This window comes from Gobius niger (genome assembly GCF_951799975.1).
Source record: "Gobius niger genome assembly, chromosome: 7".
In the NCBI taxonomy this organism is placed as follows: domain Eukaryota; kingdom Metazoa; phylum Chordata; class Actinopteri; order Gobiiformes; family Gobiidae; genus Gobius; species Gobius niger.
Window position 1 is genome coordinate 12,381,263 of NC_136858.1, and position 13,142 is coordinate 12,394,404.

Genomic DNA, 13,142 nt, shown 5'->3' on the forward strand with positions numbered 1-13,142 from the left:
TTTCAACAAACTTTCAGTGCTTTGGGTTTTCTATTGCGTATATATATCTTTATTTACAGTAATTCAAAGTAATGCAATGAAGAAGAAATCAAACTGAACCCATATGCGACAGGTGCACCGATATTGACGCAACACCCCAGCACATGTACTGGCTTATGTCCCAAACACAGCGACGCACTGGAGAATTCTGTGAGACATTTAATTAAAATGCCAAGGATGAGTCCACGTACAAACCATTCACATTTTGAAACTAATAACTGGAGAAATGTCTTAAAATAAGTCAATTACTGTGGTAACTTTACATGGCATTATCAGAAACTTTGAATTGTCAGCATGAAATTGTGTTAATTGTTAGAATATGGAATAAAACTAGGATTATGAGATTTTTTTTATAGGAAGAAAACAGCCTTTATAAGCTCTTTAAACAGGTCCAGCTGATAACATTATTACTTTATAACACTGTTCTACTAGCCAATATTTGATAGCACACACGTGAATGATTGCAAGAGAATAGAAACTGTGAGGGGAAGATAAAATAAATAAAACTGGCAAGAAAGTCTTACCTGTTGGTATCATGGGGACAAACTCAAAGAGTGGGACTAGAAGGACAAGTAGTGGGATGTGGTGGGGAGTTGTTTTTTTTTTTTGTATAACCCATCAGACACATGTAAGTCACAAAATATTTAAACCCAGAAAGTCAGGACACCCAATATTAGGCTACATTGTAACATGGGTATAGAAATGTCAGTCTATGTAAATAAAAAAATATTCAAATTTAAATTTATTTTTTTCATACGATTTCCTTGGCAGCATTGAAATGTGGGCCATAATCACAGGACAGGGGGATAAATGCCCATGGCTGTGTGCAGTATTTTTAATTTTGCATTTTTCATTTACTTTCACTTTTTATATATTTATTTGTATTCATCTACATAGCTAAAAAAAGAAAAAAAAAACTTTAAAAACCTGAAACTTAATATAATTATGACGAAGGGAGTAAATGTAATCAGTGAATGTAAATTAGCTTCGATAAACAGACGAGAATAGCCTCTTTACGGTCTGAAAGCTTTGTTATCTATTTGCTGCTATCGCACCATGCAGGTAGGACTACTTGTACAACCAACTACTTGTTAAAAAGATAAAAGAAAAATAAATTACTAAATTAAAAAAGCTTCTTACCTGAATCCAAACAGCTGCAGCTTGTAAAATATCCTTTCCCTTGGGTTCAGTGTAATCCCAGGTGGACTTTAAACGTCTGCGCGTTTGTCAAACACACACAAACACGGCACGTACACGCGCTCTTACAGAGACTGACACTCGGTGATACTGGCTCCAGACTCGCCGCTTCCCTCGCACTCTCTCACCCGGTCACAGGTGGCCCTCCTCCCCGAAGACAACTCCTCCTCGGCCCGCCTCCTCTTCCCCTCTCCTTTGCGCTCGGAAAGCGGCGATTCGGGTCAGGAGGTGTGTTATTTCAGCCAGGCTTTAGTTGGTGAGGTACGGTGGGGCTCGTGGATCACTTTCCTCGTGTGAATGCGGTGTCCTAAACCTGCGCAGAGAGAGCGGAGCCCGGAGCTGACGGGGGAAGGTGCACTCGGGACGTAAAGGGGACGTAAGCACCTGTTCCACGAAGGAGAAGAGCGAGTGGTGTCGCAGTGCCACCACGTGGACGGGTTTGGTATTGCATTATAGTAGCAGATTCAGAGTTTTAAAAAAAGTTATATGAATATTTTTTGCTGTTAATTATTATGAAACTAAATAATAAGAATAGAATGCTTTATTTGTCATTATACACAAATATAATGAAACTTGTATGGCTGTCAAATAATCTTAAGATTATTGCGTTTTTATTGCTTTTTTATTGCTTTTTATTGCTTTTTCATCACTTTGTTCCATTGCATTTTTTACTTTTTCGTCAGGCTTTTGTCACTTTTTTGCTGCATTTTTGTTACTTTATTGCGTGTTTTTGTCGCTTTTTTTATTGTCAGTGCAGGCTCTCAGTCGTACAAGTGTTGTCCATCTTCGATGAAGGTTCTTGAGTCATCATCTATACTCTGTAATTTAAGTGTCAATCGTTTCATCTCTCATCCAAAAGGCTTCGTCAGTGCTTTTTTATTGTGTTATTGTTGGTTTTCCGGCACATTTTTTGTCACTTTTTTGTTGCGTTTTCATTCTCGTTTTCGTCGCTATTTTTATGCTTTTTTTCCCAAGAAGCTTTTAGATTTGGGTAGTGCAAAACCTGACAAAATCCATTCAGGTTCAGATGGGGGTTAAGAGATTAAATAGCCGACCGACAGTAAATTTGTAAGTGCATTTTCACAAACACAAGACTGTTATGAAGAAAATCTCCCACTTTTTTTTCTATTATATACTATTTTATGGATTAGGAAAAAAATAGAATAATAGTTCAAAAAGAAAGTCCCTTTATATACAAGTTTAGTTTCAACAAGGCGTCCATTCAGGGGGAAGTTCCTCTGCCTTGTCATAATGTCACATGTCAGTCAGTGTGAGGTTCTCCTTACAGTGTGTCTGCTGACGGAGGGAATTCCTCATATTTAGGCACACAGACATACTGTCTTCTGACTCATTGTTCACTCATGTTGATCTGCAACTCCTAGAGGTCAAATATTCTGCGGTTAACTTGTACAAAATTACAAAGCCTCCCTTTACTGCCACTTGTTGTTTGCTGTATGTTTGCAAACCCTGGAAGATAGAGCGCAGACAGACAAACAAAAAAAACAACTTATTGTGAAAGGAACAGGCCACCATTTTTCCATACAGAGATATGTTCTTACCTGAGCTTAGACGAGTTGATGCGTACCTGTCTGGTCTTTGTGTGTGTCCTCAGTCACGCAAAACGACCAAAGATGTTGTTAGCATTTGGCCTCTCCCAGTATATTCCTATAGCTCCAAACGGGGGTGAAGTTGGAAGCGACCACGCTCTTCAACGGGCACAAAGACCAGACAGGTACACATCAACTCGTCTAAGCTCAGGTAAGAACATATCAATATGGAAAAATGGTGGCCTGTTCCTTTAAGGCAAGAATTACAACTTAAATCTTTTCTCCACACACATCAACATGAAGATTTTGTCACCTGTAAGACATCTCACAGTGGGAAGTGACCAATTCGTTCAATCAAGTAAGAGTATCAATGTTTCAATTTGCAGTATTATTACTCAAATAAACTTTAATTTTTGAACTTGTGCAGTGGATACAGGGGCAGCCTCCTGTCACACAAAAGAGACATTTACATTCATTTTTCACTTCAAAAACTCTTTTCACAGAACATGGCAACCCCCTTTGGACCACCTAAAACACTTTAACGCAGCCATAACCGAGTGCATTTTCTCCAGTTTGGCTTTACCCAATGCCTGATTTGAAAGCTAAGACCTACAAAACTGATGTAAACATGCTTTCATGTCACATTTTTGTCTGGTTTTCGTGTTTTTTTGTTGTTGTTTTCTTCATTGCGTTTTTGTCACTTTTTTTTTATTGTGTCATTGTTGCCTCTCCACACATTTTTGTTCCTCTTTTGCTGCTTCTTTGTTGCATTTTTGTCACTTCTTTGTCGCTCTTTTGCGGCTTTTTTGTGGCTTTTTTGTTGTATTTTCATCCTCGTTTTCGTCATGTTTTCGCCACTTATTACTCGTGTTTTTGTCACGTTTTTGTTCCCTCTCCAGCACATATTTGTTGCCCTTATGTTGGTTCTTTGTTGCATTTTTGTCACTTTTTTGTCGCTCTTTTCCGGCTTTTTTGTTGTTTGTCTTTTGTTGCTTCTTTGTTGTCATGTTTTCGCCAATTTTTAGTCACATTTTTGTCGCTTTTTTGTTGTGTTATTGTTGCTTTTCCGGCACATTGTTGTTGCTCTTTTGTTACTACTTTGTTGCGTTTTTCGTTCTCGTTTTCATGGCTGTTTTGACCCTTTTTTTCCCAAGAATCTTTCAGATTTGGGTAAAGCCAAACTGGAGAAAAAGTGCTCGGTTCAGGTTCATAACATACAATATTATTAGCCTCTCAGTATTGCAACAAGTGCCATGAGGTTTGAATATCATTAGCCTCCTGTTGTTTTATTGATTTGACTGCCTGCAGGTCTTCTCCTACACTGCTGTGATTTCCGGCTTTACAAAATGACATCTAAAACTTCACATTCCCGCTAATTCCAATTCCGCTAAATTATGAATGCGCGCGTCGATAATTCATGAAGCCGATCATCTGCAGCGGGCCGCGGCGGAGTCCAGTGGAGTTATATTATTGAAAGTTTTTGTTCAACCTCCAGCACGTCAATGTCACCGGTTACCATAGCAACAGCCCGGATTGGATGCGACAGCCGCGGGAGACGGGGCCGGGGGATGCTTGATCAAACTAATGACTTTGTTCGTCAATCATTTTAAGGTGAGCGAGAGGATTGGTTAAATTAAAGATGGGGGAAAGATAAAGGACTTTACAATCCCTCCCCCGACCGACCTCTCGTGTGACAAAGGGGTGATTAAGAGTGAAATTGAAAACACAAATCAGTTAAGGCAGTGGAGGAAGGAAATGATCACTGACAGGCTACAAAAACTCAATGCAGATAGAATTATTTTGAAGGATATAAAGAATTAAAGATGCTTTTAAGGGACCTGAACCCTCCACACACAAACAAATGGGAATTATTTGGAATTTCGAAAGGATTTGTGAGAAAAAAAGTCTTAAAGCAAAGAAATGTTCTGCTTTCTGTCATCCTGAAAGCACTGTATCGTCTCACACATTACTACTGCAACACAAAAACATCTGTCGAAACTTCACATTGCTCAGAGCAGAGAGTTTTTGCTCCACTGTCCTTTTTAAACAAATGTGTGTGAAATGCACATGAAACTGATGTTCAAGTCTGATGTTCAAAGTTGTGATAGATAGCAGTTTTTCGTTTTCCTCAAAATCTCTTGTTCAGTGGGTTTTGTCACAATTATGTGACTTGAGCTCTTCAGTTCTTTGGTTGTCCCAAAACCAACTCCATGAAAAGAATTGTTCTGTACAGAGGAGCAAATGCACGGAACTCGCTCCTTTAAAAAAAGAAAAAAAAGAAATAAAAGCTCAGTTTGCAAGTGTATCCATTTCCTATGCTCCTATGTTTTGACCGTTTTTTGTAAATTGTAATTTTCTATTACCTCAGGACCCAAAAAAACTAGCAATCACATTAGCACTGCTTTTTATGCCCATTATTGAGAGGCTAGTTTAAAGGGGTTTGGTTGCAAGTTGGCCATTTTAAACTCACTACTGCCACCTCAGGTCATACGTGTAACTGCACCTTCTATATTAAGCTCATGCATGGACCCGAAGTGACACCTTGAGTGACAGTGCAGAGGCAGTTGTGGTGAACAGGTCTGGGCTCATACACATTAGGACATGGCTGGAACATGTAGGGGGAGGAAAACACATCATTTTCACATTTTAAACTTCGTATAGACCCTTTAAATCAGAATGACAAAAGCTAAAAATTAAGTAAACAAAGGTTCTCGAGTCGTCATCAGTCCTGGGTTGTTAAGTGTTCTTGACGTTTCCTCTCTCAGCTCAAATGGCTTCATCAGCAACTAACTGTCTTTAAGCAACAGGCTGAATTTATGCTGAGTCTATAACATGGAAGGGTCTACCATCTGTCAGCCTTTGTCTGCGATAGAAAACTATTTGTAAACGTTAAAGTGGATTCCGAAATATGCTGTTTTCAACTTCATGCAGGTTGGGGAAAGATGAATACTCGCAAAGGCTGCATTTATATAGGTCAAAACAAAACCAAATCGAAGTTCACATATTCTTCCGTTGAGCCCTAAATCTACGAATGTATTCACGTTAAAGGCCTTATGCTCCAACCAGACAACCACCAACCAGGCAGCAAGCTTAGTACAAATTATTTTATTGTAAATGTGTCGAATACTACATGAGTGGTTATAGTCTTCTTGACAAAAAAAAAGAGGCTGAAGAAAACAAAACAAAAATAAATACATTTGCGTCAATGGAGATATGTCTGGAGTTTTTGGGTTGTTTCTTTTTTTTTTTTTGCTGCTTTGAAGATATGACCTGGGCCTATTGGAAAACCTTTAGCTAGAAAAAATAAAGGCTTTGATATCTGGCTAGTAGCCTTATAACACAAGTATATTCACATGAAACAGATATAGCAAAATATGATTTAGCAGCACTTTGTAATAACTACACACTATTAAACATCTGTAAAGCATCCGTAAATACTTAATTATTTGTTTTAAAAATATTTACAAAGCTCTCCTAATTACTTGTTAAAGGCATAACTTCCTGAAAAAATGCTGTATGTGCACCATCCCTGTGTCTGCTAAGGTCAGGCACAAGAATGGAATGGTTAAAGTCACACTGTGGAACATTTCATCCAACACAGAGGATTCAATTCACATATTTTTTACAAATGAATGGTAAAGCCAGGCCCTATATTAAAGTATGGCGAGATATGACATGTCCTTCTCATGGTTTCTCTACCGTTAAAATATTCTAAGATCACGTTTAGTGCCTATTGAATACGTTTCCGACCTCACAAAAAGCAGAATCTTAACTTGATATGATTTAGCATGTAGCTCAGAAGCCACTTTAACATGTGGATTCTTATCTAAAGGAAGATATCAAAAGATCTGTACGTTCATTAATGATTTCTAACTAGGCTTTGAGATGGCAACAGCTGAAAACATCTGGATCTTTCATGAATTGGGATGTTTGATGTTGATGGCTAAATGCAAACGGCTAAACACTGCTTCCCCTTTTTATTCCTATAATGAAGCCACTTTGTTTTGACTAGTTAGCCAAACATGAGGTTTAGAGACATTTGATCCTCCCCATATGCTTTATTTTGATGACCCAGAGCATCAGCAGCATTAAATGTGTGTCTAGCTCAGCATTAGCAGCCCGTTTGGTATCGCTAGCATGTTTGTCTACGTTTTCCACAACAGCTGCTCTTGTAGCAACACAGATTTAGAAGGAGAAATGGCATTTGATCCTCACATATGCGCGCACAGTTAGCAAGCCAGCTACTCCAGGAAACATTTTAAAACTCTGTTTATTGTATTTGTCCTATAGCCGTTAGCATTTAGCAATCAGATACTGTAAATTCTGAACGAATAAGATGTCAACACCACATTTACGCGAAGTCAAAGCCTGGTTAGAAATCATTGATGAATGTAAAGAGACCTTTTGAGATTTTATTCAGATAACATAATGCTAAATGCTAACTCATGCTTAGTTAAGTTTATGGATTCGCCTCCAGTAGCCATGTAAATAATGTACAAGGCCTAGCAGGCATGAGTACACATTTGTAGCAACAGGCTCAGTTAGCTAATGCCATTTCTCTGATGTCTACGTAACATAAAAAGTGTGATGTTCCGCAGTGCGACTTTAAGATAAGAAGGGTTTGAACTAGTTTTCGTATGCAGCAATAATTATATACATTATTTTGTGCTAAAAATGCTAAACGAACAATAAGTGATGCTTTCTTAAAGTATTTACCAATGCTTTTTCAAATGCCTAACGGTGTGTGATCAAAGTGCGACCAAATAATCTAATTGATACTGCATGATATGTCCTGGTATTGTTTTTCAACACGAGTCTATGGCAAGTCAATCCAAAGCTAGAGGTTTGTCACTCCGTTCGCTTTCTAGATTTCATGGACCATAGCGCTTTTTTAAACATACTCAAAGCTATTTTTCGAACAATATTTCTCAATAGATTTTTAGGCTACAATAGTGGCAGTCGCGACTTTAAACTGTACACCTCTAGTGCAGTTAAAGGAGGCACAGTTTCTCGAAATAAAAATCGACAAAGACACACAAGCCCCTTCGGATTGTCTTAAGATTATTTTCAATTCATTTTCACCCATCACTCACTCGTCATCACATGCACTAAAATGTGTATAAAAACACGCTAGAAATACTGCTTTTTCAACCCCCAACGTCTTCTGCTTTCAGAAATAGCTTGCAAGTACAAAAACAGTGGAATAGAAGAAAGAATGCCGTTTTGTACACAGTGTTTTTTTTGGAAAAATAAAAGTTTCCCAAAAAAAAGTGCCAGTTGGGCGCGAGTCCGTAGATCCTTCATTCAAACCGCGTTTTGTCTTCATTTGCGATATGCAGTCTGTTAAAGTGTGTTCGGCGGGAGGTTTGGGTGCACGTGGATACATTTCGGACAGCTCTTATAGGTAGGGACGTCCAGGCGTGTTCGTGATTCAGGCCAGGCTTCGCTGTCTGGGCTTTATCCTGGGGTAGAGCTGCAAGACAAAACGGAGAGTCAGTGCATCGAACGCTAGAACACAGGCTGCGCAACATGGCATCAAAAACTAGCAACGAAAAGCAGTGAAAAGGTCTAAAACTTTCAAATGTAATGTTTTGGCTGCTTAAATTCAGTTGTGCAATGAAATAGGGAGGAGGAGGAGGAGGAGGAGGAGGAGGAGGAGGAGGAGGAGGAGGAGGAGGAGGAAGAGGAAAAAGAAGAAAAAGGAGGAGAAGTCCAGGAAAGAAGAAAGAGGAGAAGAAGGAGAATAAGAAGGATGAGCAGAAGGAGCACAAGGATAAGAAGAAGGAGAAGAAGAAAGGGAAGAAGGGGAAGAAGGAGAAGAAGAAGGGGAAGAGAGGGAAGAAGAAGGAGGAGAAGAAGAAAGGGAAGGAGAGGAAGAAGTCGATGAAGAAGAAAGTAAAGGAGGAGGAGAAGAAGAAGGGGGAGAAGAAAAAGAAAGGGAAGGAGAGGAAGAAGGAGAGAAGGAGGAGGAGAAGAAAGAAGAAATGTTGGGCAGAAATTGTATTTCTGTTTTGAATTTTTTGTGAATTTTTAAGCTACAGGAAGTGACATAGACAGAGGTAAAGTTCCAAAGCACTTCACTTCCTGCCAGTGTCCAATAAGGAAGTGAAACTATAAACATCACAAAAATGGTCAAATTAAAGAAAACTTTTTGTTTTATCAAAATCTTAAATATAATTGTGTTAACTATGTTTTAGCAAAGCACAATACTTTAGTAGACATTTTGCTGAGGACTTACAACTTTTACTTAGATAAAAATAATCCTTTCTACTGCCACATATTTTGTCCCTTTTTAAGCCTTGCAGTGCTCAATTCAGATTCTTATTTCACACCTTGTTGTTCTGTTTTAATTATTGAAGTATTGCCTAAAGCTCCACCAGACAACTGCCAGCGGTGTCTCATGTGCAGCAAACATTCTGATGAAAAATGGTTTGCCCCGCGGTCTTGGACGTACCCCCAGCAGATTCCGCGGAATGTACCCCTCGTGGTCGCCCATGCGCGCCCACCACCACTCGATCTCCTCCTCGTCCTCTCTGCGCAGGATGGTCATGCAGTCGCCCTCCCTGAAGGCCAGCTCATCCGGATTCTCGCCGCCGTAGTCCCACAGACCGTACACCACGCCCCGGTTCATGATGCCCATCTTCTCCTGCACACCTGTGGATGAAGAGATAAATCAAATACGCTGTTTTGATCTCTCACAACCAGGAAGTACTGTACTTAATTTATTTATTCTTTCATCTTGTTGCCATTATAGAAATATTTGTGAATGAATACGTGGCTTTGCTGGATATCCCTGCATCACTAGCAACAAAACAACATAAAATAAGCATTGTACGGGATAAGTTTAGTCGTTTTATACTCTGACATGAAAACTATGATGTGAAAGGGGCTACATGCAAGTTCGCCATTTTATACTCACTACTGCCACCTCAGGTCATACAGGTAACTGCACCTTATATATTAAAGGGATGTTTCAGGATTTTTGACATAGGGCCTCATTTCCTAGTTATCCAGAGTGTTGCTGATTTCTGGAGATATTTTTTTTTTTAAATGTATGCAGTTCTTATATTTGAAGAGTTTCGTGGTGCTAGGTTAGTGCAAGGCTAGCGCATTTCTATGGTATCAGCTAGCCTGCATTAAAAACAGTCTGGCCCGCTCCACAGTGCACCTGAGGCAAATCACTTATAACACCAGACTAACCATATAAATGTTTGTGTCGATAGAATAATTTTTGGAATATAACTGACCTTGCATCACATGAATGATCGCATTTTGAGGGACTATTTTCTAGCAGATCACTCCGCCGCCACAAGCTTATGCAACCACGAAGCTGATGTTGCTCAAATATAAGGTCTTTTAAATGCAAAATGGTAAAAATTATTCTATCGACAAAGACATTTATATCGTTAACACATTTCTGAGTGACAGTGCAGGATTTTAGAGGCAGTTGTGGTGAACAGGTCTGAGCTCATTCTACACATTAGGACATTGTTGGAAAATGTAGGGGCAGGAAAATACATAATTTTAACATTTTTAAACAAAGAAAACTGGCAAATAATCTCCACTTCGACCACTGTGAGAAAAATCAATCTGCTGTGTCTCGCCAAAACCCCTAGAGGAATGATTTAATGCGCCTTTCTTTTCAAGTCTGAATTTTTCTAAAGCTGGTTGAATGACATGCTGTTGGAAAAGTTACTGTAATAACGCATGACACCAGCGCCTTTAATATTGTACAAATCAAAGAAACATGGTGCTCGTGCTGACCGTAGAGGAACTGGGAGCACTGGGTGTATCCCTCCTCCATCTCTTCGCACTTATCGGCCGCCGTCTGCATGTCGCTGTACGTCATGGCGAACACGGCCGCTCCGGACTCCACCAGGAACTTGCAGACTTGCACGTTGTTGCAGGAGGCGGCGCAGTGGAGAGGCGTCCTGGAAAAGAGAGACCGGTAGATATAAGCGTGAGAAACATTGGACTTTTTAACCATTATTTCATATCACGTAAACTGTTTAGAAAGAGTCTTGTAAAGCAAGGTGTGTCCAGCCTACCAGCCGTCACTGTCGGCCGCGTTGACGTTGACTCCAAACTGAACCAGGAACTTGACGATCTCGGTGTGACCGGCGCAGACCGCATTGTGCAGAGCCGTGATGCCCTCGTCGTTTGGCAGACTGGGATCTTCAACCTGACGGCAAAACCAGATCAAAATACCACATTACTCAAGATAAATAAACGATTCAATTATAACGGTAAAGGTATATTCTCAGGTTTTCAAAAAGTAGTCATATGGTAGTCCAGATAACTACAATGTAAAAATAAGATTCAGACTAAATTGGTGACACAAATTATACTTCATACACTGGGGTTCCAGAATTGATCAGGTTCTTCACGTAAAATGAATGAATGCACTTTATCAGAGAGCTTAGTGAAGCTGAAGGACCGCCATAGAAATACATTACCTTGACAAAATATTGTATATTTAGTACATTTGGAAAGTATTGAAAAGTATGTATCGCAATACGTTGATATCCTACTCGGTTAAATAAAAAAAAAGAATATTACAAATGTTTTTTGACTTAAAAGGGAGTTTAGAGCTGCTTTGATTAGTTTAAACTAAAGAGCCAGACTTTTATGTCATGTCTGACCGATTTCTGTTTGATTTGAAACTTTTGGAAACTCAACATGTGCTTCCTGATTAAATTCATTCAGAATAAAGTATTGAAGTTTGTTATAATGAAAAATCTGGTGTGTCGGGAACCAAAAGTGGGTCATGGAACCGTTTATCGAGTCGTGAGCCTTTCCCTGGATATATTTCTTATTTATTTTCAGATAAAAGTATACTAACACAGTCTGAGTCTGTTAAAATAACTGTTATCAGCCTGCTTTCATCAGAACTTTGGCTTTTGAGGCTTATCTAACGGTTATTCAACTGTAATCTGTGGGGAAAATACAAACCATTGCGTTATATAAGACAAATTCAGTATTTATTTGGGTCACAGCTTGTCATCTTTGCGTGATGGTGGGTGCCGACGGTATATCAGATAAGAACCACTGCATTACAAAATATTGTATCGCAATTGTATCCGTACATATTGCATTGTGGCAAAAGCGTATCATCCCAGCCCTATTATTTTGATCAAATTGCTGAATTTATAATACATTCTATGGTGAAAAACGAAATGTACTATGTCACTAACTTTACATGATCATAAACATGCAGTATCTTCATCAAGAATGTAGTAATTGAAGCTTAGCATCTCCCTGAAGAAAAACACGCTGCATTCCATGGACTAATCTCAATGTTAAACAAAGCACACACTTCAACAATTCAGCAAGATTGGACATAGAAAAAAATGAAAAAGATACATTTTAACAAAAACATTTGCATTAAAAAGATCAAAAATAGGATTTCCTCAATAGTCTGCAAAACCCCAGAGCTCTTACCTCATAGATAATTCTCTGCACCAGGTCATACTCTCCCTCCAGAGAGGAGTCCAGCAGCAGAGCCAGGGGGTTGAACTTGACTCTCATGCTGTGGTCGATGCGCTCGGAGCCCAGTTTGCGCAGGTTGGTCCTCTTTCCCTGGAGACAAGACCATAACCATGCATTAGAACTACCGAAGGCTCCCGTCCGCCCTGCCCAAACTCAAACTCCTGCAGAGCCACCACCACAGAAGGAGGGAGGGACGTATTTTTCCAGCACTTCTTTCCACCGCTAAGCTACTTTACGGATCAAGTTGTACCAAACTAATATTTTCACTTGAACCGAGATGATGTAACCTCATTAGGCTTTAAAAAGTCACCCCTTTGCTTTTCAAAACGGAGTTTGGGAGATGGCGAAATGGGTCACGGCACCAAACTGTCTTACTGGGTTAACACCAACTCAGAAATCTACTTGTGAAAGGATTTGGCAAAACAAAACGCCTTTTGAAACAGAGGTGAGAATGCAGAGGTGATCGGCTTAGCGGGAAAATGGAACTATTTCTCCCGAGATTAGTGTGTTAAATAATAGGGCAGGTCATATATATACGACGCACTTTATTTGTTGCCAAAAAGGTCGCTCACTTTTTTTGGTGACCCTAATTAAAATTTTCAACGGGAGAGTTTTAATAGAATTAACTATTAATACAAATAAATAAATAAATACCTCTTCTTTGGTACAGCCGGACATACATTTTTCTTATATGTTCCTCATACAAAGATAAATATAAAGTATAAGTATAAAGCGTGATCTCATTTAAAAGCCTTTTAATGCATACTCCAGAACAGTAGGGGGCGCAATGCAGATGTACAATCAATAACACTGACTTAAAGGTACACTACTTTTTCTTTCTTTTTCTTTTTTTACTTTCCATTCCGGTGG

At 39.3% G+C, this 13,142-nt stretch overlaps 1 protein-coding gene across 3 annotated transcripts in view; it reads right to left on the bottom strand.

The window, feature by feature from the left end:
- Positions 1-7,445: 7,445 nt before the first annotated feature.
- Positions 7,446-13,142, bottom strand: part of tp53bp2a (tumor protein p53 binding protein, 2a) — a 44,394-nt gene continuing 38,697 nt past the window's right edge. For all 3 annotated transcript variants that reach the window (XM_079559883.1, XM_079559885.1, XM_079559884.1), the window contains 5 exons: positions 12,225-12,362; positions 10,832-10,965; positions 10,548-10,714; positions 9,238-9,437; positions 7,446-8,256 (listed from right to left, as the gene is read on the bottom strand). In XM_079559883.1, coding sequence (XP_079416009.1) covers positions 8,215-8,256; positions 9,238-9,437; positions 10,548-10,714; positions 10,832-10,965; positions 12,225-12,362 — 681 coding nt within the window. In that variant the 3' untranslated portion in view covers positions 7,446-8,214. The remainder of the gene's footprint in view (positions 8,257-9,237; positions 9,438-10,547; positions 10,715-10,831; positions 10,966-12,224; positions 12,363-13,142) is intronic.